Source organism: Marmota marmota, unplaced genomic scaffold (genome assembly GCF_001458135.2).
Source record: "Marmota marmota marmota unplaced genomic scaffold, marMar, whole genome shotgun sequence".
NCBI lineage: Eukaryota > Metazoa > Chordata > Mammalia > Rodentia > Sciuridae > Marmota > Marmota marmota.
This window is the reverse complement of record NW_026000174.1, coordinates 43,605,069-43,632,823: the sequence shown is the minus strand read 5'-3', so window position 1 is coordinate 43,632,823 and position 27,755 is coordinate 43,605,069. Positions and strand designations below refer to the sequence as shown.

The 27,755-nt window shown below is 36.8% G+C and overlaps 1 protein-coding gene across 2 annotated transcripts; it reads right to left on the bottom strand.

Annotated features, from left to right (window-relative positions):
* Window positions 1-5,118: 5,118 nt before the first annotated feature.
* Window positions 5,119-27,519, bottom strand: Prrg4 (proline rich and Gla domain 4). Of its 2 annotated transcripts, XM_048788557.1 has the most exons (7): window positions 27,142-27,519; window positions 26,879-26,974; window positions 26,671-26,795; window positions 17,346-17,509; window positions 15,294-15,342; window positions 13,495-13,627; window positions 5,119-6,901 (listed from the first exon to the last, which is right to left on the bottom strand). In XM_048788557.1, the coding sequence occupies exons 3-7, from the start codon at window positions 26,771-26,773 to the stop codon at window positions 6,667-6,669; spliced, it is 684 nt and encodes a 227-aa protein (XP_048644514.1). In that variant the 5' UTR covers window positions 26,774-26,795; window positions 26,879-26,974; window positions 27,142-27,519; the 3' UTR covers window positions 5,119-6,666. The 2 variants fall into 2 exon arrangements, with proteins under 2 accessions (XP_048644514.1, XP_015333228.1); XM_015477742.2 differs by lacking the exon at window positions 26,879-26,974 and having other exon boundaries at window positions 27,142-27,515.
* Window positions 27,520-27,755: the final 236 nt, after the last annotated feature.

The window sequence follows — 27,755 nt, the reverse complement described above, 5'->3', positions numbered from 1 at the left end:
TTGGTGTGTGCGCATCTTTAATTCACTGGGAACCTGCTTTCTTGCTATTATTTTAGTGGTAGAAATCTGATAATGAATCCTCTTAGAAGCATTCTGCTTGGTGTACTCTGTTGCTTTATGTTTCATTTTAAATTGAGCATTAAGAAAATGCATTATTTTAGTTGTAACTCTGCCAATATGTCTATCTAGAGGCCTGTTGCCATTTCAGCTTTCAGTGAAATTTTTGTTCCCAAGAAAGGCAGGATTACAATTTTTTTTTTCTAACAGATTGAGTTGGTGCAGTGTATTCTTGGTTATCGAAAGTATTTATATAGCTTTGGGATTTTGAACTGGTGAATATTCATTATGTGTGGAAAAGCACAATACACAAGTACAATCTCAGTCACACAAAATGGGATGCTGTGTGTATGCACACACAGGACCTGGAAAGACATGTCCAACTAAGCTGCTTGTAACTGGATGACTGTTTGTTGCTTGTGTTTTTGTGTTTCCTTTAAAGCACTTTCTTTTAAAAATTAAAAAAAAAACTGAAAGAAAAGAATAATATAATTTTCTTATATCCTTCATTAACATTCACTAAATGGTAAGATTTATATTTTTTTTAAAGGAAGGAATTTTTTTGTTAAATACCTTTATTCTATTTATTCATTTGTATGTGGTGCTGAGGATCGAACCCAGGGCCTCACATGTGCTAGGCAAGCACTGGACCGATGAGCTATCACCCCAACCCCAAGATTTATATTTTTAAACTCTATCTCTCTGTCTCTGTCTCTTTCACATGCCATTTATTCAACATTGCACTGGAGGACTAGCCAGTACAATAAGGTAAAGAAAATAAATAAATAGAATGCATATAGAACAGAAAGAAAAAGCAAAACTCTGGTCATCATTGGTCAATGTCGTAAACAATCTTCAGGTCACAGAAATAAATTTAGTTTTATTTGGGTGTGGTAGCACACACCTGTGATCCCTGCTACTCAGGAGGCTGAGACAGGAAGATTGCAAGTTTGAGACCAGACTCAGCAGTTTAGTGAGATCCTGTCTCAAAAACAAAACAAAGCAAAAATTAAATAAAAAGGGCTAGGGCCCAGTGCAGTGATACACGCCTGTAATCCTAGCAATTCAGGAGGCTGAGGCAGGCAGATCACAAGTTTAAGGCCACCCTTAGCAACTTAGTGAGGCCCTGTCTCAAAACAAAAAATAAAAAAAGGCTGGGGATGTAGTCAATGGCAGAGCGCCCTTGGTTTCAACCACCAGTACTAAATAATAAAAAATCAAAATAAAAAGAGCTGGAGATGTAGTTCGGTGATGGAACACTCTTTTGGGTTCAATGCCAGTACTGGAAAAAAAAGTTTTAAGGGGTAATATGCTTGCCTCAAGTAATATATTAAACATTGAGAATTTGTTCAACAACAACAACAAAAAAAACCCTTCACAACTGAACTACAGTGTTTACATAGAATGCAAGCCCTACTAGGTGAAAGATAGATACAACATTGTACTATAAACATTGTTTTGATAATCTGCAGTTGTTGTTCAGATTTAATTCATATGATAGCATATGTCACAATATGCTATTATATGAGGAAGAAGAATATTTAAATGAAATAAGCAATAAATGTTTACTTAGAATAAAGTTTATTTACATATATAAAAAGTGTATTGAACAGGAAATTCATTAAAACAAAAACACAATTAGATTTTAGTAAAAAATGTGTTCAAAAGAAAGGATTGCTCTTTTAAGGTAATGAAAATACAGATATATTTGTACGGGATTACTTTAAACTGTTAAGCTGTTAGAAAACATTTTTAAACAAAAAATGTTGGAGGAGCCAGGCCCATACCTATAATACCAGCAACTTAGAAGGCTGATACAGCAGGATGTCAAGTTTAAGGCCAAATCTGGCAATTGAGCCAGACCCTGTCTCAAAATGAAAAATAAAAAGGGCTGAGATGTAGCTCAGTAGTAAAGTACCCATGGGTTCAATCCCCAGTGTACATTCCGAGAGAGAGAGAGAGAGAGAGAGAGAGAGAGAGAGAGAGATTGGTTGGAGGAAACGTAATTCAGAAGGTTGAAGGCATCAATATATGTCATACATGTTCCAAAGTGACCATATAGACAGGATATTAAATTTAAAAAATTATAGAAATGCTAGACATTCCTTTAATAGTATAAATGTCATATATATTTCAAATCAAATTAATAGCTAATAAAATTCAAATAAACAAATCAAACTAATAACAAATAAAATTCAAATAAAACAAAAACAATATGAATAATATATAGAGCTTTTGTTAAGCATTAACAAATCATTTAGCATTAAAAGTCTCTTCTAGCCGGGCGCAGTGGTGCATGTCTGTAATCCCAGTGGTTCAGGAGGCTGAGGCAGGAGAATCGTGAGTTCAAACCCAACCTCAGTAACAGCAAGGCACTAAGCAACTCAGTGAGACCCTGTCTCTAAATAAAATACAAAATAGAGCTGGGGAGGTGGCTTAGTGGGCGAATGCCCCTGAGTTCAACCCCCAGTACCCAAAAAAGTCTATTCTACATATAAGAGTATGCATATATATAAATTTTCTGAGAAATAGAAAAAATTGTTTAGAATATTAAAGGGAAATGGGAAATCAAAGATACTGAGGACAATATCCCTCACTTCGTGTGTGTGTGTGTGTGTGTGTGTGTGTGTTATGAGTACTGAACCTAGGGGAGCTTTACCACTAAATTATGTCCCCAGTCCTTTTTATCTTTTAAGACAAAGTCTGACTAAATTGCTGAGGCTGTTCTTGAACTTGTGATCCACCTGCCTCAGCCTCCCCAGTTGCTGGGATTACTGTGCCCAGCTCTTTTGTTTTGTTTTTGTGTAGCTGGGGATCAAATTTAGGTTCTTGTATATGCTACACAAATGCTCTACCACTGTGCTATGCCCCCAACCCTACAGTTTTTAATTATTCTGAGAGTTCTCCACATTTGTCTGTATTCACTCAGAAGACATTAATAGATGCAAAAGTTTTTCACAGAATTTGTCCTTTTTTCATTTTCAAAAGAGAATATTCTATGTAGAATTATCTATCCTACTAAAGGTATAACCTTATAAATGTGTATTTGTCTTGTTCAAGACAAATACACATTTATAAGGTTGTCTTATTCTTATTCCTTTTGTTTCCATATTCCATTCATTTTCTGATTGTGATAAAGTGAAAAACTTATCTAATTATATATAAAACCTCAAGTGAAAATAGATTTAATGGTTAGCACTAATCAATAACCTGGGGAAGCATAAACAAAACAGGTCAATTAAATCAAACAACAATTTTACCAGATATACAACAGACACAGAAAGAAGTGAATGAAATAGATATACATCAGGGGTTTTATGTTGAGATAGTTCCCTTTCCATCATTATAAGCATATGTCAACAATGGTTCTCTCACATTGTCCTTTTATATTTAAAGTATTATGATCTCAGTCTTGGAGGCTCTATAAATACCAGTGACTTCACAATCACAAGAATTAATTCTAGATTCACTCAAGTCAGAGCATCCCGTTTGCACTAAACGATGGCAGTTGATATCTCTAGGCTGCTGTTGGGACAGTGTGGGGTTGTCACAGACTGTGAAGCGAACTTTGCAGTTTGACTTTTGGGAGTCAGTATAAGTAAAGGAATTCATGGAACATTTCAAATTACGATTCAGTAAAAGATACACACATTTTGTATTTGTATTTAACCCAAATATTCCTCACATGTATGTAAAAACATTATACATACACGTGTGATATGTATACTTATGTACATGTATGTCTATGTGAGAAGTGCTTGTAAATTTTTCTCATGGATTTAGAATTAATTAACAAGATCCTTGGATTATAATTAGAAGCAGTGTAATTCTATAGGCATGAGTTGGGACCTGAAAAGTGTACGTACTCAATCTAAACCCACCTCTCACGAACTTGTTGGATTTTAGGCAAGTTATATCTTAGTCTGATACTTATTCTTTAAAAGGTTACTGGCAATCTTGACTTTGCTCACTTCGTAAAAAGGGGATTAAAGTAAGTGTAAAATGTATAGTAACAAGGGCCGGAGTTGTAGCTCAGTGGTAGAGCTCTTGCTTAGCATATGTGAGGCAACTGGGTTCAATCCTCAGCACCACTTTAAAAAAATAAATAAATAAAATAAAGGTATTGTGTCCACTTACAACTAAAAAAAATGCATAGCAACAAGACAAAAAGTGCTTATGTAAAGTCAAGATATGACTAATAGAATTTTATAGATAATGTGGGTGGCTTAATGAAACATTTTCCTAATTAAATCTAAATGTTGCTAGATGATTTATTTGTAATAAGAAACTAAACAGACTCTGAGCCTCTACAAGGATAATTTAACAGTGCCTAATAATTAAGGTCTTACTTTTATTTGTCTTAATGAAGATCATGCTGTTATAAAAGAGAGACACACATATGAACTGTAATATGATACATATTTTCTAAACATTTAATTTGGAAGGAATTATCAAATGCACATGGGTTTGAAGTCCCGTCTCTGTAAAAATTATAAAATAAAGTAATATTTTATAAATGATTTTAAATAATAGGAAAATGCAATGCCTGCAAGAACATAAAGAACAGAATTTTCTATTTTATTTTTTAGGAGTATGTTATTTTTTTTCTTTCTTCCTTTTTTTTTTAAAATACTTTTTTTGGTTGTTATTGTAGATAAATGCAATTTATTTTATGTGGTGCTGAGGATTGAACCCAGCACCTCATGCGTGAGAGGCAAGCGCTCCACCACTGTGCCACAACCCCAGCCCTCTTTCTTTCTTTTGTTTTGGGGGGGGGTACCAGGGACTAAACCCTCAGTGCTTAGCCACTGAGCCACATCCCCAGCCCTTTTATTTTTTATTTTGGGACATGGTCTCATTAAGTTGCATATAGCCTTGCTAAATTGCTGAGTCTGGCTTCAAACCTGTGATCCTCCTGCCTCAGCCTCCCTAGCTGCTGGGATTATAGGCATATACCACAACACTTGGCAGGAGTATATTTCTTGACCTCTTACGAAGAGGAAACAAATCACTTATGCATATAAATTAGGACACATATATACCAGAGATTTATAACTTATACTAACTTATACTCAGCTAGATTTGTGTGTGTGTGTGTGTGTGTGTGTGTGTGTGCTGGGGATATAACTCAAGGTCTTTGGTAAATACTAAGCACAGATTCTATCATTGAACTATATCCCCTACCCACTATGCAACATTCTTAGGGAAAAACTGGCTATATACATAATTAAAATAGACATAAAGTACTGGTTAAAATTATTACATATGGCGTTTTTCTTTTGTGTTCAGACATATTAAAAGATGCAAGGGAAGAAGTGGTAGGTCCTGGGGAAATAGCTTAGTGGTAGAGCCTGTGCTTAGCAGGCACAAGGCCTATCTTCAATATTCAGCACCAAAAAAAAAAAAAAAAAGACAAGATATAAGGGTTTTCTGGCAAATTTAATTATTATTATTTTAATAGTTAAATACTTTTACTAGATTCTCAAACTACTATTTATATTTTCCAGAGATTGAATGATGTAGATGTAGATTTTTTATTAATGCAGATGGAGTATCTCCTCATCAGAAATGAGGGCAATTTTATCAAGCTCTAGTCCTAGGTTAGAGGATTATTTATTTGAAACCATAACAACTTTTATAAATCCTTGCCATTGCAACACTGTACCATACGAAGAACTAAATTGTATCAAACAGTATTTCTACTGACCCCACTCCTGATAATAAAACATGACTTATTATAAGCATTAAGAACTAATACCTGCATAATATGGTGAATAGTAGGCAATAATTTAAAATATAAAACCAGTGTTTATGTTAAGGTCACAAATTTATATTAAAATGTTGAATTCTGTGAAATATTTCCACCTCCTCTCACAAAAAAATCCAAATAGTGGGTTCAATATCATGACTTGGGATAAGTAATGACTAGAAATTCTTACTTTTTAAAATATTCAACAGAAGAAATCTACAACTTTTATCTGGACAAACGATACTAACAAAGGTGTTTTTTTTGTTGTTGTTGTTTTGTTTTTGTGGTGCTGGGGATTAAACCCAGGGCATTGTGCATGCGAGGCAAATAACTCTACGAACTGAGTTAAATCTCCAGCCATTAACAAAGATTTTTGAACCTTTAAAATATACATTATTTAAAAGTGCTTTCTTATTAACTGTGAGAATTATATAATCAAATTCTGTTTCTTTTTCTCTCTCCCTTTTTTGCATGGTGGGGAAATCTAACCCAGGGCTTCACATGTGCCAGGCAATTCTACCACTGAGTTACATACTCAGCCATTTTTTAAAATTTTGTTTTGAGATACCTCACTAACTTGCTCAGGCTGGTCTCGATCTTGTGATCCTCCTGCCTCTGCCTCCCCTGTAGCTGAGATTACACGTGTGTGTCACCATGTTGCTCTTGGCGCCAAATTCTCTTACCAAGCTGATGACAATCACTTTCGGGTCCAAGATGCAAATGGAACTGTGGTGTGGTTCATGGTGCTTACTCTTCCTTTATTCTATGCAGTTTGTCATAAAGAGCTGAATCTTTTTTGGTTCAGGGAGAACAAACCATTCAAATAGCATGGATTTCTTATGCCGAAGTACAGGGTGTTCTTAGTGAGACGGGAGTGACATAGACTTTTTAAATACCCTAAATCCTCTTGCTGGCCCAGGATATGGTGGTGGTGGTGAAACACTGTGTTTTCTGGTCAGTGCCATTGCCTGTTCATAAGAAGGCAGTCCTGTGTCCTCCAAAGAAGTTGGTGACGGTGATAAGACAGCTTCCTCGGGTCCTCTGAAAATGATGGAGGGAGTGTGTCTGCCCCTTCTGGCATAGATGGCTGGAGAACTAAACAGAGAGATCGTGTTTAGGTCTAGGAAAGGCAGCATTTTTGGATTAATATGATTAATATTAAAAATTAAATATTTTCTGGGCTGGGGATATGGCTCAAGTAGTAGCATGCTCGCCTGGCATGCTTGAGGCACTGGGTTCGATACTCAACACCACATAAAAATAAAATAAAGATATTGTGTCTACTTAAAGCTAAAAAAAATATTAAAAAATTAAATATTTTGATAAATGTTGAACTCAATTTATTAATATAACAACTGTTTTATAGTTTACCCACAACTCTGAAAGAGTCTTGGTATAGGGAAAGACCAAGTCAGACATGGTTTGAAACTTGACAGTCATTTCATAGATATATGAATGAACTCAAACTACCTGTTTCCTCCTCTCTAACATGGGGATAGTAAAAGCTACAGCAGAATTGTTTTGTGAAAACCCAGGAGGATGTTGTATATATAGCTTCTAGCAGTGTCTGGCACACTTAGTAAGAATCCAAAATGTGTGAATTTTCTTTCACTCCCTCTTCACTGAAAATTTTCTCAAAAGTATGATGTGATGCCAAATCGAGGCTTTGTTGAGGGGGACAACTTCAAGCCAAGGAAATAAATGCCACAGAGATAATCACAATGGCTGGTATCCTCCTTTGTCTTCTGTTCCCTCCTACCTCTAACTCCATACCTCTAAGACAGCAAACAGTACTTCCTTCATGTTGCTCTCCTCCTTAAAAGTCTAACTGCAGCCTACTTGCCACCGAATCAGGTTGACTCCTGAGCCTCCTCTTGAAAGCCTCCCTTATTCTGGTCTTGCCTTAGTTTTTACAGTTCTCTGCTCTTGCTGAGTAATTTCTTGATACTACCCTGTGTTTGCAGCAAATTCTTGGGCCCTTCTCTATGTTTTCACTGGTATTGATCCTTTTCTTAGAACTGTGTTTTCCCCTTCCACTAATCTAAGCCATATATATATATATATATATATATATATATATATATATTCCCCGCCCCCCCACAGGAAAATAAATACATAAATGGCTTGGTTCAGTCGACCATTTTCACAAAACCTTGCCAGTCAATGGAAGTTGCAACATGGGTCTGGTGTTTTAAATCTACTGTTTTCTCTTCCCATTGTGAATTATGAAATGTAACTGAAACATTAAGAAGTAAATCTGTTTAGATTATAAAGTTGGCTGTCTATAAAGTACCCTTACATAAGTTAACCTCCTATAGTTACGGCTAATGAGATAATTAAAACTTACAGTCAATATTGACCTCTAGTCAATGTTTACAGTATACTTCCCATTAAGACACAGACAATTTACAGAGAACTTTCCCAAGCTAAGTCAGCCAATTGGTTCTTTAAGACACCTTTTCCTTTTGAAGGTAATAATGAGATTTGAAATTGGAGGGAAAGAGAAAAATTGCAGAAAGAAGAAAAGCAAAAGTCTGTGTAAATCTAGGAGCTGGATAATCAGCCCTTCAATAGTTGAGAGGCAACTGAGAGGATCACAAGTTTACTTAGAGGGCTCAACACAATTCCTCCTCTGTCAGAAGTCTGGAATGCACTCATGAGAGGTCAGTCACTTGCCACATTCATCAGCTTACGATGAAAAAGTTCTGTGTGTTTGCTTACAGGGGATGGGGTAGACAGATATTTTATTCTAACAAAAATTTTCCATGTTGACTTTCAAAATTTAATACATAGAAGCAGTGCACAGTGGCTCACATCGGTAATCCTAGTTACTTAGGAGGCTGAGACAGGAGGATCAAGTTCAAGGCCATTTGGACAACTTAGGAAGACCCTGTCTCAAAATAAAAATTAAAAAGTTCTTGGGATGAAGCTCAATAGTAAAATACTCTTGGGTTCAATCTCTAGAACCAAAAAAATAAAAATAACAAACAAACAAAAAACTATAGAAACTATGTAATGATTACATCAGTCATTAAATACTACCTAGTGTTTTCTTACACCTCATATATCTTATGTGATTAAAATCAGAAAGTATGCACTAATAATATCTTAAAACTGGAATATCATATTATGCCTCTTTTCTTCCACAAAATACAGGAACCAAGAATGGAAAAGATTTTAGAATTTTCCATTTTTTGGTATGTTTTACACAGAGGCAAATTTTTCTGACCATGATCTTTTTTTAAAAATTGTTTTTCTTTCTCAAGTATTCTCTTCCCCTCTCACTACTTTCAGCCTTGTGAAATACAGAAAGTGAACAAATGACTCTGCTAGAAGAATTTCCTGGGACAATAAATAAAGCACTTTAGTATTTCAAAGTTAGTATTTAAAAGAGCTCTTTAGTATTTAAAAGAGCATGTCTAGTAAACCTAGCTTGAAATGTCCTCTAGAACTCAACAGTTCAGAGGATCAGACACAATGGATGAAAAATTATTTGTATACTACACTGGTATTACACTAGACTAACGTTAAGTTTAACTAACCTTACTTTTAAAAGGAGATATCCAGGGTTTTATATTTCACAATGACATATACAGAAGACATGCCATAATCATGTTACCACTTAACCCCCCATGTGGTGCTTATTTATTTATTTATTTTAAATGAGGGTCTCACTATGTTCCCTAGGCTGGCCTTGAACCTGTGGGCTCAAGTGATCCTTCTGCCCCAATCTTCCATGTAGCTAGGACTACTAGAGCAGCACCTTGCCTAACCTCCCCATGAATTTGAATTCTTTTTCTACCCTCATGCAGGGAAAAAATTATGAATATGATATTTCTGGGGGTTAAAAAAAAGGAACAAAATAAGGAAGACAGAGTGGTGTAGAAAAGTAGAAAAATAAAGCAGAGAGAAGAAATCATCAAGCACGAAGACACTAATTAATGCATGTGCTATCATAGATACCACGGACCTTGAGTGATTTTTTTTTTTTTTCAGTGTTGGAGATGGAACCCAGGCCTGGCACCTGCTAGGCAAGTGCTCTACCACAGAGCCACACCCCTAGCCTGAATGCAGTTATTAAACATGAGGACATACAAGAGATTTCATTTAAAAATTTTTTTTAATTGTAGATGGACACAATACCTTTGTTTTATTTTATGTGGTGCTGAGGATCAAATCCAGTGCTTTACACGTTAGGCAAGCACTCTACCATGGAGCTACAACTGTAGCCCCAAGAGGTTTTTTTTTCCCCCGAAAAACATTATGAATGGGGTAGGAGAAAAGGAAAGATAGACATCAAGAAGAATCTCCAAAGACAAATTCTGCCTATGTTTTAATTAACCTGTGGATTCCCCTAGCTGGTGAAAAACCCACAGTAAATAAAATCTTGGTCAAAAGTCCTAGAAAATGACTTATATACTAGAAAAGTCCTATATACTGAATGAGGAAAATTAACATAGGTCTTCAGCTTAAAGATAGTGGCTTAAGAAAAATTAAACAAATTCTTCCTTACTTTCTCTCACTTCTGAAATTTCTACAGAATTTATAGACACAGACTTCTTAGTCCATGCCCATAGGTCACATAATGCCTCAGGGAGTTTTCCAAGAATTTCAGCATGAGGTAGAATTACAATTTATGTTCCTTCTTTTTCTCCCCTCCTTGCTGGCTCCTCCTCTTTTTTCTGCATACTTAGTGGGGGGCATCCTGTAAGACTCTGTCTCTTCCCTTCTGTCCTTTAATTACATTCAGAGAACTTGCCTACTCTCACAATTTCAACTCTTCTCCTCTAATACATGAATCTTAATTCCACTTCTGTTGCGTTAAGCTCTTACTCTTTTTTCCAGTTTTAAAAAAAAATGTGACAATACCTATTTATCATAAAATTGCCATTTTAACATTAATTTTTTTTTTGTTTTTGTGTGTGATACTGGGAATTGAATTTAGGAGATCACAGAGATTGAACTCAGAGAACCACAGAGCTATATCCCTAGCCATTTTTATTTTATTTTGAGACAGAGTCTTGCTAAATTGCTGAGGCTGGCCTTGAATTTGGAATCCTGCCTCAGCCTAAGTAGCTGGGATTACAGAGGTCACCATCACACATGACATGTTAAACTTTTTTTTCTTCTTCTTATTTTTTGTAGTACTGGGATTGACCTCAGGGGCACCCTACCACTGAGCTACATCCCCAGACAAGGTCTCCTGAAATTGCCAACATTGGCTTCAAACTCGTGATTCTCCAGCCTCAGCTGGTAGAGTGCCCTGAGTTTGAGCCCCAGTGCCACAAAAAAAAAAAAAAAAAAAATTAAATTTAGGGAGAAATGTATCTTTTATATTTACTAATTTCATTTAGTTCTACAATGTAAAAAGTTCTGAGCTATATCCTCAACCCCTTTTTATTTTTTTGTTTTGAGACAGGGTTTCACTAAAGTGCCTACGCTGGTTTTGAACTTGTGATCCTCCCACCTCCACGTCTGAGTTGCTGGAGTTACACACTGTGCCACTGTGTCCAGCTTCTCTAAAAATTAATAAAAGTAATATCTGTTGAAGAAATTTTAAAGTAGTTTTTTTTTGTCTCATCTGTGTGAATCACTTTAAAAATTATTTCCATTGCTATGATAGCATCTAAAAACATATTAATAGTGGAGATTAGGGTCTTCAATAAAATTTTTAATCCTACTTTGTGCCAAGAAAAGCACAAATTAATTGCATTATGCAATTTAATTTTTTTTTTCCTGTTCTGGATATCAAACATGGAACCTTGTGAAAGCTAGGTAAGTACTCTAACACTGAGCTAAACCCCCAGACCTAAAAAAGAAAACTTAAGCAGTTAAACATTTTTGCTGTTTGCTTTAATTAGCTGCTTTTTTTTTTTTTTTGGTACCAGGGATTGAACTCAGGGTTACTCAACCACTGAGCCACATCCCCAGCCCTATGTATTATATTTTATTTAGATATAGGGTTGCACTGAGTTGCTTAGGGCCTTGCCATTGCTGAGGCTAGCTTTGAACTCACGATTCTCCTGTCTCACCGCCAACCCACCCCCCACCCCTCCAAGCCTCTGGGACTACAGGCATGCACCACAGCACCTGGCCTGCTTTTTTTTTTTTTAACAGTAATTGCCAATAAAATTTTAGAACCATTATATAATTACATGTTTTTAAAAAGATCTTCACCTATTTTCCAAATCCAAGAAATTTAACACTGATACCAATTTATTTTTCTGGTCCAGGATCACACATTGCATTAATCATCATATCATCTACTCCAATTTGGAACAGTTATTTTCTCAGTTTTTCTTTGTTTTTCACTACATCAACAGTGGTATTTTTGAAGATTCAGGTAAGGGGTTTGTAGAATTTAAATTTGATTTGATAGGGGTTGAAACTTAGCCTTAAATTAGAAGATGAAGAATCTTGCCAAAAAAAAAAAAAAACCAAACAACCAACCAACTCTGGGGCTGGGGTTGTGGCTTAGTGGTAGAGTGCTCACCTAACATGTGTGAGGCCCTGGGTTCAATCCTCAGCACCACATAAAGATAAATAAATAAAGGTATTGTGTCCATCTACAACTAAAAAAAATTTTTTTAAACTGTATATTTTTTCTTTTGAAATATATATGTAATATATTGAAAAAATATATATACATATATATACACACAACTCTATTAGAAGAATACAGAAACAATGCTTATTTTCTAAAAAGATAAATCAAATGACTAAGTTACCATAAAAAAGCACACTTGGTCACGATCATGAGCTTATTCACAAAATTTCTGATTGTGACTATGCATATGTAAGCATCAATCTATAATAGCCTGCTTCTTCTGAATAATGTCGTCTCTACCTACTCATGCATACTTACTGGAAAGATAATCAGTGCCTCTTAGTTCAATAACAATAATGAGGTTCTATTGTACAAATAATTATGGCTTTTATGAATATTTATCAAACTTTATTAATGTGCTATTATCTTTAATTGGTAAAAATTTTGTTTTATTAATCTATACTTAATTCAAAGAATCAATAAAAAGAGTTGTAAAAAGCCAGTTATTCTGTCTCTTTGTGGGAAGCCACACATAGGTCTATTAAGTCTGACTCAGAATAAACTACAGAATTTTTTGCTTTAGGAAATAATGGGGGGGGCACAGGTGTCTGCCTCTGGCTTCGAAGGAATTACTGAAAAATCAAGGTAACATATACGACATTTCTTATATTCTTTTGAAGCATGTTAGAAATAGCATCGTTAAATTGTACTGTGTTGCTAAATTAAGCCACCAAACAACTGTGAGACTAGAGGAGCCTGGGACATGACAATTAAATGTATTACCATGACTGGATCCAAGAGCATATTTCCAAATAGCTAGAAGAGAGGATTTGGAGCAGAAAGAGGACTCTAATGGAAAAACTAGTAAAATCTAAATAAAGTCTGCAGTTTACTTAGTAATAATACACAAATGTTGTTTTATAGTTTTGACAAACCTACTATGGTAACATGATATGGTAACAATGGGGGAAACTGGCTAAAGGATATATGGGAACTCTACTATTTTTGTAACCTTCCTGTGTATTTGAAATTATTCCAGAATATAAAGTTTATGTAACAAAATAGACAGCTCTTTGAGTCATTTTAAAATAGCAATATAGAATGTGCAAAAATGAATCAAGTATTTTTATTTGGTACTTACCCTGGATATGGTTGCCTGTTACACTTAGTAATACAAAGATAGTAACCAAGTAATCCAAAAATAACCAAAAATACTCCAGCAGCAATTAATCCAGTCAGAAGGCCCATAACATCAATTTTCTCTCTGTTACCATCTTAAAAGAAATCATAAAAATAATATAAATACAATAACTGAAATGCATTATCTATGATTTCAACAATTTTAACACATTATTAAGCATCTAATCATTGATACTGATTTCTTAAAAAAAAAATTTTGTGCTAGAGAACCTACCTGAAAAAAAATTTAAATGATCTTTCATTTCTCTTTCTCTCTCAGTCTCTGTTTTTTCTTTTTCTTTTTTTAATGGAGAGTGAACCCAGGGGTGCTTTACCAGTGAGCTACAGCCTTTTTTAAAAAAAATTCTATTTATTTATTTATGGTACTGGGATTGAACCCAGGGGTGCTTGACCACTGAGCCATACATCAGCCCATTTTAAAAATATTTTATTTAGAGAAAGAGTCTCACTAAGTTGTTGCTTAGGGCCTAAGATGCTGAAGCTGGTTTTGAACTTGCAATCCTCCTACCTTAGCCTTTGAGCCATTGGGATTGCAGGCATGTGCCACTGTGCCTGGCTTTTGTTTATTTTGTTTTTTTGGCAGTGCTGGGATAGTATCCAGGGCCTTGTACATGCTTTGTAAACATTCTACCATTGAGCTACATCTCTAGCGCCTGTTTATTTTAAATAGGTCACATTAAAATGATAACATCCAATATTAAGTGGGATAAACATTCCTTGTGCAATTACACATTTTGGTATTAACTACTAAGATACATTCATTAAGCAACTTGGTGTAGCTATACAATATAGTATTCTATAGGGTGATGTTACCTGTAGAAAGGATGATATCTATCTGAAAAAATGGCAAAATATGTGTTTGGGTATATAAAAAACAGTCAAAAATGGCTTGAAGAATAAAGGGGAGGGAAGAATAGGAAATCTTGGTACAAAATTATAGCAAGGAGGAATAGGTAATAAATTCTAATGTTCTGTATGGCACAGCAAGGTGACTATAGTTAATAATTAATCATATATTTTAAAATAGTTAGAAAAGAGGATTTTGAGTATTATTAATAAGAAATGACAAATGTTTGGAGTGATAGATATGCTTAATATCTTGATTTGATCATAACACATTGTAGACATGTATGAAGATATCACAGTGTATCCCAGAAATAGGTACAATTATTATGCATCAATTAAAACAATTTTAGAAGACAGTTAAGAAAGATAAGAAAAAGCATTTCCTCTTTCTAAAAGGTACTTAGTTCTACTTAGCAATCTTTTTTTTTGTCCTGGACCTGGGGATTGAATATAGCCTTTCACAAGCTAAGCAGGTGCTCTACCATTGAACTAAACCCCAGCCCTATCCAGCAATCTTAATTTTCTTAATGTTAGTATTCCATCTACTTGTAATGGTTAAAAAAAAAAGGAACAAAACTTTAAAATAGTTTACTACTTGAAACCAAAAAAGTATTCTGAGCAAGTCTTGACTTAGCTGAGCTGTTTTGAACAGCTTTAAGCCCATTATCTCATTTCCCTAATATCTCACCAAACTTGATTTTCAATGTGTAAGTAGATGAATGATGAATGTAGCCTTCTCTGTCTCAGATAACCCAACATATAATTGAGAAATCTTTCTTGGATTTACAAGGTATGTATGTTGAAAAACAGCCAAACTCAAACAATGAAAACTAAAGTATATTATAATAGAGAGAGGGCAAGGAAAACATTAAATTTTATCAATTCTTGCCTTACCTGATTTTGTGGCTGGTCCTTTAATTGAATATTCCTGCCAAAATGTCATCTAAGAAAAAGATAAAATTTCCAAATTTATGTAATTTATTATCATTTCATTTGCTCCCAATGACCCAAACTAGGGGTGGTAAACACTTGGCATGTGCCACAGGTAAGACACCAGCACATTCAAGCCAGAAGGTGTGACTCACTCAAATTAAAACACTATTCTCCAGGACGGTCACTGTGTCTGCTTAATTGGTTAAAGAACCAGGTCCACTCTCCACCCTCTAAACCATGCCTTGCTTTTCTCCCTTACTTGCTTGGGGCCCTCACTAAGGCCTTGGGAAATAATCATATTTGAGTAAAGGCACCAAGGGTGGAGATTAAGGCAGTGAACTCATTATGGTGTTTGGAAAGGGCCTGAATTCTTCTATTGTAGGGGGCCCACAGTTTGCTAGGAGATTTTATTGAGAGGTATTTATTGACTTGGAAAGACACCCCTGAGACAGTTTAAGTTCCATGGTACTTGAAAGAATAGAAGTAAATTTTAAGGAACCAGGGGTTGGGGGTTGTGGCTCAGTGGTAGAGCGCTTGCCTAGCAGTGAGGCCCTGGGTTAGATCCTCAGCACCACATAAAAATAAATAAACAAAGTAAAGGTATTGTGTATAACTAAAAAATAAACATTTAATAAATAAATAAATACATTTTTAAGGAACCAGGATAAAATTAGAAAATGGGTTTAAAATCCCAACAGGCACAACTGTAAAGCATATTCTTTGTTTTCCCACTTTAACAGATGTGGTAAATACTTACAGGAAATGGGAGGCTGGGCACAATTATAGAAGAATAAAGAACAAGGTTTTATTGCTACCTGTCTTTGAAGGATACCTTGGGAGGTTCTTATTGAGTAAAAAAATAACATAAATGCTTCAGGAAGAGGAAAAAGAGCTGGAGTTATTTAATCTACAAAAGTAAAGAATTAACATTCCTTAAGATAACAGGCACAGTATTATCTATGTTATCAAGATTAACAGAGAAGATTATTTTTTGTACCATAGATTGAATTCCAGGGTGCTCTACCACTGGACTATACCCTCAGCCCTTTTTGTTATTTATTTATTAAACTCTTTTGGTACTAGATTGAACTCAGGGACCCTTTACCACTGAGCTATGACCCTATCCCTATTTTGAGAGGGGGTGTTACTAAATTGCTGAAGGTCTCTCTAGATTGCTGAGGATGGCCTCAAATTTGCAATACTCCTGCCTCAGCCTCCCAAGTGGCTGGAATTACAGGCTCAGGCCATCCTGCCCAGCTTGTTTTTATTTTCACTCAGGGTCTTGCTAAATTGCCAAGACTGGCTTTCAACTTGGAATCTCTTGCCTCAGTTTCCAAAGTTGCTGAAATTATAGGTGAGTGCCATTATGCCCACATTACAGATAGGATTTAATTATATTTTAAGGTGGAATTTCTAAAAAAGATTTCCTTTAAATTACACAGATAAACCAAAAATAAACTCCTGAATGCAGGGGCTACATATTATGTATCCTCAGTGCTAATGAAGCATCTGGTATGTAGTAGAATGTTAATAAATACTAATCAAAAAAGAGTAAGATATCTAGGGAAAAGTTCTGAGTTTTAAATAACTGAAGTTTAAGTCAGAGCACTAACTCAAGTAATATCTTTTTTTGTTTGTTTTCGGGTGCTGGGATTGAATTCAGAGCCTTGTGGTTGCTAGGCAAGTACTCAGCACTGAGATATCATTCCCAGCCCTCAAATAATATCTTGAAGTTTAATTCACTCCACTCTGAGATTGTTATTGAGTATAATAGACATTAAACACACAAAAATCACAGCATAGCCCATAACCTGCTAATTACTATAAACCCAGGTAATTAAGTATAGAGTCAAGTCTCAATAGGGTAATTAGCATTTTAAGGAAATAGAAAGAGATAACAGGTATACAACCTTGATTTTGTTTAAAGCATAAAATCTATAATGACTGAAAGTGCTACTTTCATAAGTACAGTTTAATAACTTTCCAGCTAATTAACATCATCAACCAAATTACCGTTTTATCGTCATCCACGAAAATTTCTCTGGCTTCTTCATAATTACAAAGTTCTTCAATGCATTCTCTTTCTAGGTCACCAGGAGTGAAAAGCTCCAAATCAAATCTGTTATATAGGAGGCGGCGATGTATGAAAAAGTTTGCTTCTTCTTTTGATGTAAAAACTAATGAAGGAACAAAAAAAGATTTCAGACATTGATAAGCATAAGGCAGAAAATTTCTGTTTCAGTTGTAGAAAAGTAAATAGATCTCTTCTGTGTTTAAATTATACCAAATTTCTTGTATGGCTTTAAAAATCTGACTTTAAAAAAACAGCACCAGTAAGAATGATTTCTGATAAATATGAAATATGAAAACTAACATGATTCCAGAAAATACTTGGCTTAGTAATATCCAAAATTATTAGTATAAATGAAAATTATTCAAATATCACTTTTCCCTTCACACAATTACTTTCCAATAATTGACAGATCACACTATTCTATTTCCAAAGGCTGGTTCCCCTATTATCTTGATTAAGAAAAATTAGTGGGGTAGAATAGACAAAGTAATGGACTGAGAGTGGGAAGACAGATTCTTGGTTTTGATTGGTTTGAGCTTTCGGCTTTGTATACTGGGATTAGGCATTTGTATCTCTGGGCTGGCATTTCCTCATTTGCAAAATTGGGAATTGAATTAAATAATCACGATACCTTTTAAGTTCTAAAATTATAAATTAATACTTTTATCTTAAATACTTCTTATTCAAGCTTATATTAAATCTTATAAAATTATGGACTTCTAAGTTATTAAAATAAGTTAATTATATGATTAATTAAAAGACATTCAGCTTCTGCCAAAGGAGTGACTCCTTTTACCCCACCCCAAAATATGTCTGCAGTGCCTTTGGGACACCATCTATATTTGCAGGGAAGGTCAATAGTAAACATAAAGGTCAAAGCACAGATTGACACAAAACCAGAACATTCCATCATGGTAGCATTTTCTTTTTTTTTTTTTTTATATTTATTTTTTAGTTATCGGTGGACACAACATCTTTGTTTGTATGTGGTGCTGAGGATCGAACCCGGGCCGCACGCATGCCAGGCGAGCGCGCTACCGCTTGAGCCACATCCCCAGCCCCCCTTATTATTTTTCTACAAATTAATTTTCTATCCAAACAGGTCTGAATCTTCTGGAGCTGTTTTGTTCAATACAGTAGACACTGGCCATTTATGGCTACTGAGTACTTCAAAAGTGGCTAGTCCTGCTGGATGTGCATGCCTATAAATTCCAGCTACTCAGGAGGCTGAGGCAGGTAGATCACAAGTTTGAGGACAGTCTCAGCAAATTATGAGACCCCGTCTCAAAATAAAAAATAAAAAGGACTGAGGATGTAGCATAGTGGTAGAGTACTCCTGGGTTCAATTCCTAATACCAGAGGGGACAAAAAAGACAGTCTGAATTGACATGTGATTTAAGTATAAATACAAAGAGGATTTCAAAGATTTACTGGGGTAAAAAAAAAAAGGAATGAAATATCTCAATATTGCTTACACTTTGAAATAACATTTTAGATATTGGGTTAAATTAAATACATTATTAGATTTATGTCATCTATTTCTTTTACTTTTAAAAAGGTGTCTATTAGAAATTTTAAAATTATTTATGTGGTTCACATTGTATTTATTTTGGCCAAGCACTATTCTGGTGTGTCAATTTCTATGTTATAAGTAACATATGGCTATTGGAACTAAGGGGGAAGCTAGGCTTGAATAATGAGTTTTATTCTAAATAATGGGTTTTATTCTAAAAGTGAAACAGACTCCCACTGAAAATAAGGGCAACTTCCTCATACTGAGAATTAAAAATTCCAAATTATTTTAACTTCTAAACTTCTTCATACTAAAATAAACGCTGAAGAGTTGCCATTACCTCCAGACACCAAGGAAGCCAAGACTGATGAGTTCTCCTTTAACTTAAATCTATATGTTTATTTCCTGCCCTATGTCCCACTTTACCTCCTCTTCTTTTATTTTTTTAATTATTATTATTTTTAGTTGTAGATGGACACAATACCTTTATTTTATTTTATTTATTTTAAAATTTTTTGTGTGGTGCCAGGGATCAAACCCAGCGCCTCATGCATGCTAGGCAAGCGCTCTACCACTGAGCCATAACTCTGGCCCACCTCTTCTTTTATAAAAGCTTTCCTTGCCCTTGAGTTCTCTGAAGATGGTGATTTGAGAGTAAATCCCCTCTATTTTCCTTCAAAGCTGGCTTAGAATAAACCTATTTTTCCTGTCAGTTTGATTCCCAGGTGTTTGTGGAGCATGAGTGGTAAATAGTAGCTTCTTGCCCCAGAATGGTAATGGAAGGGGGATGGAGGGATTAGTGTGATTAAATAATTCTGTTCTTTCTTCTTTGTCTTCTTGTAGATTTTATGTGTTCAGCAATGAAAGCACAGAATGAAAAAATTTCCAATCCTCTCAACCCTCATTGGAACTCCTACAATGGAATTCTCGTGGTCTCCTTGTTCCTCTATATGCAGTTGTTAAAACAATAGCCAGAGACATCTATCAATCTAGGTTGATGGGTCAATCAATCTATTGATCCCAGTGCCTCTCTAACCACTGAATTACATGTCCACCTCACCTCTTTTTATTTTTTATTTTGAGACAGGGTCTTGCTAAATTGCCCATGCTGGCCCGAAACTTGTGATCTTCCTGCCTCAGCCTCCTAAGTAGCTGAGATTATAGGTGTGGACCACTGCACCTGGCTAGAGACATTCTTTTAAGAGACATAGTTTGACTTTTTTTTTGTCTTTTTTTTTCTATCTTTTGAATGTTTTTTATTAGAGCATTATAATGACACATAGTATTTGTGTTCATCCTAACAAATCGTACATACATGGAATTTGCTTACAGTTCATGTTTTTCCCCCTTTTATCCCCTTCTCCCTTGCTCTATTTTCCTTCTTGCACTCTTTTGGTCTTTCATTGATTGATTGATTGATTGATTGACTGATTTTGGGGGCACTGGGAATTGAACCCAAGAATTCTTAACCACTGAGCCACATCCCTAGCCCTTTTTATTATTTATTTATTTTTAAATTGGCAATTTAATTAAAACTTTTCAAAGTCACAAAATAGTAAAAGGAAAGATCAAAAGAAGACAGCTATAAACATATTACAGAGTACCTCTCAGAACCTGGCTGAGCCAAGTGCTCTGGCATATGAGTGTCACTTTTCTCACCCCCAGGCTGCTCCCAGGGTTCCTCTAGTGCTGGCCCTAATGGAAGGCTCTGCTGCCCTAAGAGAGCGTTCTGCTGGCCTGCAGAAACTTCTGGGAGCAGTGGGCATTTTCACTATGGTTCCATGGGTGTACACATTTGTCAAAACCAACCTACATGCTTAAATTTAATGTTCATTTTCTTTTCTTTTATTTTTATTTTTTTTATTTATTTATTTTTTAAAGAGATAGTGGGGGGGGGGAGAGAGAGAGAGAGAGAGAGAGAGAGAGAGAGAGATAATTTTTTAATATTTATTTTTTTTTTAGTTCTCGGCGGACACAACATCTTTGTTTGTATGTGGTGCTGAGGATCGAACCCGGGCAGCATGCACGCCAGGCGAGCGCGCTAACGCTTGAGCCACATCTCCAGCCCCTTCTTTTTTTTTTTTTTATTAGCTACACATGACATTACAATGATCTTGGCAATTCATACATTTGAATCACTGGGGTATAATTTCTCATTTTTCTGATTGTACAGATTGCAGAATCACACTGGTCATAGAGTCACCTATATACATACAGCAATCATAATGTCTATTCTATTCTGCTGCCCTTCCTATCCTCCCTACTCCTCCCCTCCCCTCCCACCATTTCTCTCTATCCAATCTAATGTGACACACTTTTTTTTCTTTTTCTCATCACAACATCATACATGTATTCTGTATAATGATGAGGGTCTCCTTCCATCTTCCGTGCAACTCCCCTTCTCCCTCTTTTTCCCTCCCACCTCTCTTCCCTATTTAGTGGTAGTCTTCTTCTCATGCTCTTCCTCCCTATCCCATTTTTAGTCACCCTCCTTATATCAGAGAAGACATTGGCATTTGTTTTTTAGGGATTGGCTAACTTCACTTAGCATAATCTGCTCTAATGCCATCCATTTGCCTGCAAATGCCATGATCTTGTTATTTTTTAGTGCTGAGTAATATTCCATTGTGTATAAATGCCACATTTTTAAAATCCATTCATCTATTGAAGGGCATCTAAGTTGGTTCCACTAATGTTCATTTTCTTTAAAAAGAATTTTTTTAATTGTAGATACACACAATACCTCTATTTTATTTATTTACTGTTTATTTATTTAAAAACTCATTAAGTGATATAATTTTTGTGAATTTTTGTATCTCTGTTTCATATTACAATAACATTTAAAAGATTGCAAATACTTATGTGTATACCTTAACTCTCTTTAATGTCTATATGTGCCTGGTTAACATTTTATGATGAAGAGAATCCATAACATAACATTAATAATACTAATAACCACTGCCATCCGTTAATTATTCTATGTGCCTGATGCTGTATGCCAAAGCTTGAGGTATTCCTTCAGGCAAAAAGCTTATAACCATAAATCCTATTTATCCAGTTATTTTCCAGCCAGCCAAGAACCCCATACTTTACTCTGTGTCTATTTTGTTTATTTTATTTTTATGTGATACTGAGGACGGAACCCAGTGCCTTACATTTGCAAGGCAAGTGCTCTACCACTGAGCTAAAACCCAGCCCCTAATTTTGTCTTTTAATAAATCTGTTAAAAAAAATATTATGGTGTATAAAAAGCCCAACCCTTTGGGGTTGGAGTAGTGGCTCAGTGGTAGAACACTTGCCTGGCATGTGTGAGGCCCTGGGTTTGAATCTCAGCACCACATATTAAAAAAAAAAAAATCCATTGACAACTCAAAAAAAAAAAAAAGGCCCATTCTTTTTTAAATTTTCTATTTTGAGACAAGGTCTTGTTAAATTGCTAAGGCTGGCTTTGAACTTATGATCTTCCTGCCTTAGCCTCCCCAGCTGGTGGGATTACAGTCATATGCCACAGCACTTGGCTCTTCTATTTATTTTTGATTGGCTCTTTCTACTTATATGTAAAGGTGACATTCCCTGGGGTATATTAATATATGCACACAGCATGATTTGTGTGTGTGTGTGTGTGTGTGTGTGTGTGCTGGGAATCAAACCCAGGGCCTTGTACACACAAGGTAAGCATTCTTCCAACTGAGCTATATCCCCAGCCCCACATAGCATGATTTAAAATTTTTTAAAAATATTTATTTTTCAGTTGTAGTTGAACACAATACTTATTTTTAATGTGGTGCTGAGGATCTAACCCGGGACCTCGCATGGGCTAGGCAAGCTTTCTATCGCTGAGCCACGACCCCAACCCTGATTTTTAAAAATTTATTCCACATCTCCTGTCCCTCCTCTCTCCCTTGCAATTTCCTACTCTACTGGTTCCTAGAGCTTTATGATATCTGATCCTCCTTGCTTTGTTTCCTTTATTTTGCTCCTTCTTCCATATACAAACACTCAACCCCCTACTTTGCTTTTAAAAAACCTAATGACAATCTTGCCTCCCACAGAATAAAAGCCAAAGCGCTTACTATGGCCTAAGGCCCTATGCAATCAGAGCCTCAAGCTGTTTCCCCTCTGACCTTATCTTCTACCACTTTCCCTCAAGTATTCTGTGGTGATCACTCCATGCTGGCTTCCAGCACACCTGGTTCTCTCCTGCCTCTGTTCTTGCTCTTTTCTTTGAATAGAACTTTTTTTTTTTTTCTTTCAGTTTGCCCTCACACCTCAGGATTTTGTTCACAGTTACCTTGAATCCCCATCCCTATCCACCTACCTTGGACACTCACTGTCCATATTCTGCTTTTCTCCATAGTATTAGCACCATCTGGTGTTCTATGTGCTTCACTTACTCTGTTAGCACTCTGTTCTCCCCAGAGATGTAGGTGCCTGGTACATAGAAGGTACCCCCCAAAATAGGATCAACAAACTCAGATTTCCTATTGTGGGGAGAAACTCTTGGACCTAAACTCAACTAATGGAAACAATTCATAGATATAATCTGGTATTACTCAACTTGGATAGGTTTAAAGTATTAGATAAGTGAAGAAGCAACTCATAGCTTGCTCAACTTGGCTATATTTACTGCATAGAATCTAATTTCAGAAAGGAGAATAAGAAATCTACTACTATATTGCTCCTTTTCAGGTATGTACTGATCTTTGCCTTTTTTTTTTTTCCTCCCCCAGTACAGGGTATTGAACCCAGGGTCTCATATATGCTAGGCAAGTGTTCTACCACTGAGCTACATCCACAGCCCTTTTTTATTTTGAGGAAGGGTCTCAATAAATTAACCAGGCTGGCCCTGAATTTGTAATCCTCCTTTCTCAGCCTTAAGTAGCTGGGATTACAGGTGTGTGACCCTTGCCCAGCTAGAGCTATTTTTAAACTTGAAAATAAAACAAAAATGAGAGTGCCATAGACATTTTAATTTCTCTTTAAATTATATTTATACCAATGTGATGAATGTATTTATGATTAATCAAAATATTATTGTTAATACTGTATTAACTGTGTCTTCTGGGGGGCTGATATTTGCCACTTCCTTGTGTGAAAGTACTGTTTCTGTCAGTGGCTAAACTTAGAGTTCACTTTCAGTATCAGGTCAAATTTTTTCCTACATCAGGAAAAATAATGTCCTTTGTCATTTGGAGTCTAAATAACCCTTGAATTTGTTTCTAATTGGAAAGAAGCAAACTTCCCTACCCCTGGAGTGCCCTTGGCTCCAAGTGAGAACCCCTATTCTCCCCTTGATTGCAGCTAAATGAAGTACTGGTCTTTTGCATCTGCTTTCTTAGGATTCTCTTCCCTTCTCTGTTTCTCATATATTAGACTCTCCTAAGAGACTGTCTAAGCATTTCACTGTTATAAATCCCTCCACCCAAATATTCCACTTCTCTTCATCTCTTCTATCACCCCATGTTTTCTTTTTTTATATATATATTTTTTAGTTGTAGATGGACACAATATCTTTATTTATTTTTATGTGGTGCTGAGGATCAAACCCAGTGCCTCACACGTGCAAAGCAAGCGCTCTACCACTGAGCTACAGCCCCAGCCCCACCCCATGTTTTCTAAATAAGTTCCTTTTAAGTGATTTCATCTCCATTCTAAGAATTTATTAGAATTTAGCTGGAGGAACCTGTCCCCTGCTTTTCAGTTGTAGTAGTACTCCTATTGACAAATTTACTTTTTATAGTTTCAGTTTACTAGGATCAACCATGGCCTGAAAATATTAAATGGATAATTCCAGAAATAGACAATTTCTAAGTTATCTGTCACTGTGGGTTCAATGATGAAAGCTCCCCCTCTTGCTCAGTCTTGCCCAGAATTTGAATCATCCTTTGTTTAGAGTGTCTACACTGTATACATTACCTGCCCATTAGTAACTTAGTAGCCATCTTGGTTTTCAGATCAACTCTTGTGGTATGCAGTGCTCACATACAGGGTTCAGTACTGAGATTTCTACTGGAAGTTTTGGAATGTATCCAGGGCAGAGAAAGGGAGACTCCTCTAGTCTTCACACCTCCATTTATTATGTCCTGTTTTAGATGGAAAGCACTCTCTGTGTATCATACAACTCTTTCCTAGAGCAAGGTTACTGCTTTTCACTCCCAGGGTTCTCTGTCTCTACTTCTGTTACAAAGCTTTTGGAGATTATCTGTTTATAACCTGCCTCCCCCACCAGACGAAGAAGGTATCCATGGCAGGGATTACAGTACTTCATTTCTATATCTCTAGCACCTAGCATAGGGCCTGGTGTACTATGTATTCATAATGTAGTTGTCTTTTCAAATATTTAGGATCCCTCATTTTCATTTCCCATAGACATCTCTAGTTCTCCACACTCAAATATGATTTCTAAATTACTTCCATAATTTTGATGGCCTTCAAAGTGACTTTTATGCATAGTCATGTGAATGAATGGATACACTCATAATTATTCTGTGGTGTATCATCTGGTCCTACTGAGTATAGGCCATCAACTTTATATATAGATGGACTTACATATGGTGTGACTTAGAGAGTACCAAGGAGGATCTCTTTCCTTCCAAAATCTTTCCCTATCCCACCAGCTAGCCTATTCAAGTGCCTAGAATTTTGTCATTAAAATGTTATTCCTTTAGGTTAAAGGATTGCCCTATCTTAACACACACACACACACACACACACACACACAACTGTATTATTAATAAGACAGGAACAGATCCTTCTCAAATCAAAATAAGTTGCGAGTAGGACCTGATGAGATGTGATAAGGGACAAGAACATGTGGAATAGTACATAGTGCTGGCACTGGGTGGGGAAGCACAATGACTATACAAGGAGAAGGATGCTGACACCCAGAGGAATTTTTTTTTTTTCTTTTCTGGTTTTGCTAGGTTAGGCTTTTAACCTGGCAAGAACTAATCTGATTATGGCGAAGGTAAAATGCAGACTTCTAGGTTAGGGAGCACCAAATCTAATCTCTCAACCATCTGCCTTTATCTAGACAATTAGACGTTTGAAAGAAGGAAAGGACTTGGGATATCATTCTGTCCCATCATTTTACAGAGGAAGATATTCAAGTCCAAAGGGATTAAGTGCTTTTCTCAGGATCTCATAACAAGTCCAGACAAGGTGACTGAGGGAGAGTGGCATAGTGGTAGAGTGCTTGCCTACCCTGAATGAGGACCTGCATTCTATCCCCAGAGTGCAAAAACAAGTCCCGACTAAAGCCTGGACTCCCTGTCCACCTTTCCTAGAAGAACAAATAATTGTGCTTTTTATAATTGCCATATAGCTTGGGGCTGGGGTTGTGGCTCAATGGTAGAGCGCTCGCCTAGCATGCATGAGGCACTGGGTTTGATCCTTAGCCCCACATAAATATAAAATAAAGATATTGTGTCAACCTAAAACTAAAATAAATAAATAAATAAATATTAAAAAAAATTTGACAGGTAGGTTCATCTAGGAAAAGGAGAGTTAAAATAGGCTTTCCATTCAGTTAACCGCAAACCACGACTTAAAACATATATTTATCAAAGGAAATATACATTTGTATACACTTTAAAGAACATGAAAACCCACATTACCAAATAAGCCACAGATTAAACTAAAGGATAGTTTAATACTTCCAAGGTTCAAGCACCACACTTTCTCGTTAGAGATCTGTAATATGCAGCTCCAGTTTCCAGGAGGGTTTTCTCGGAAATTGCGGTCATTCTTACCTTCTTCTCCGGCATGCTTCGTGTCCTTTAGACTTCTTGTGCAATGAGGAAATGCGAAGATAACTACGGGCAGTTGGCTGAGTAGAATCAGAAGTGTAAACATAGTCTGGCAACTGTCAAACAAGCTAAACAAACAAAAATCAAAAAAACACATCAAAAAAGCCCCAAGCTCAGCACTTCAAGTTTCAGTGGTAACTGAGTCACCGACCTGTTGTACTCAAAGCCACCGCGCGACTGCGCCCCACGCGCAGTTTCGGTCGTCCGGACCCTACGCCCTCCGGGAAAGTGCCCCTGCTGGGAGTGCCTGGAAATAAATGCTGCGCCCTATAATTCTCCGAGGGCAAATAGGACCCTTGCCGGGACAACCCTCCGCTTTGCATTGGAATCCTCCCGGTGGGTTCAGCCCCGGCACCTGTATCTCCCCGGGTAACCTCTCCTCCGCTCCCCAACCCCCGTCTCCGGGCCCCGCACCTGTATTCCCCGGCACATGTTCCAACAGTCTCGGGGCCAGAGCCCTGTTGCTTGGTGGTCCCTGAGATCTCTGGACCCTCTGTCTTAAATCTCGGCGACACTCCGACTCTCGCTCTCCACTGTGCCCGGATGGCCCCAGCGAGTACACAGAGGAGGCGCCCAGGGTGCGCGGAGGAGCGTTGTGGGTGGGGAAATTTGCGCGCCGCGAGTTCTTGCGTAGGCCCTGGGAGGCCGCCGACCGAGCAGAGGGAAAGCGAAGACGCGTCTACCTGGGGAGCACCTGGCTGCGCCCCGCCTCCCGGGGCTGGCTTACATGCGGAGGGCGGGTCTCCGGTTGGCGTCTCCAAGGACTCGACGCTGCGCTCTCAGCAGCTGCAGCTTCTGTTCCGAGCCCTGGGCGAGCCGGGTCTCTGCTGCCAGCTGTGTTGCCCCGCCTTGGCGGCGCGGGTGGCAACTTTGGGACTTGTTTCTAGACTTGTCTTGTGTGGAAATGCAGGAGAGCATTTTCGTTCCCAGCGCTAAACAGAAACGGCCTCAGGGCGTCAGGAGGCTTATCACTTTGGGTTGCATTAAGCTAGAGTTCGTGGTTACCTTAGGTCAACTGTTCTCAAAGG

Coding starts and splice junctions, on each gene's coding strand:
- Prrg4 (XM_048788557.1), bottom strand. CDS start 26,773: ATGTTTACACTTCTGATTCTACTCAGCCAACTGCCCGTAGTTATCTTC. Junction 17,510..26,670: donor GAAGCATGCCGGAGAAGAAG/GTAAGAATGACC, acceptor TTCCTTCATTAG/TTTTTACATCAAAAGAAGAA. Junction 13,628..15,293: donor AGGACCAGCCACAAAATCAG/GTAAGGCAAGAA, acceptor ATTTCTTTTAAG/ATGGTAACAGAGAGAAAATT.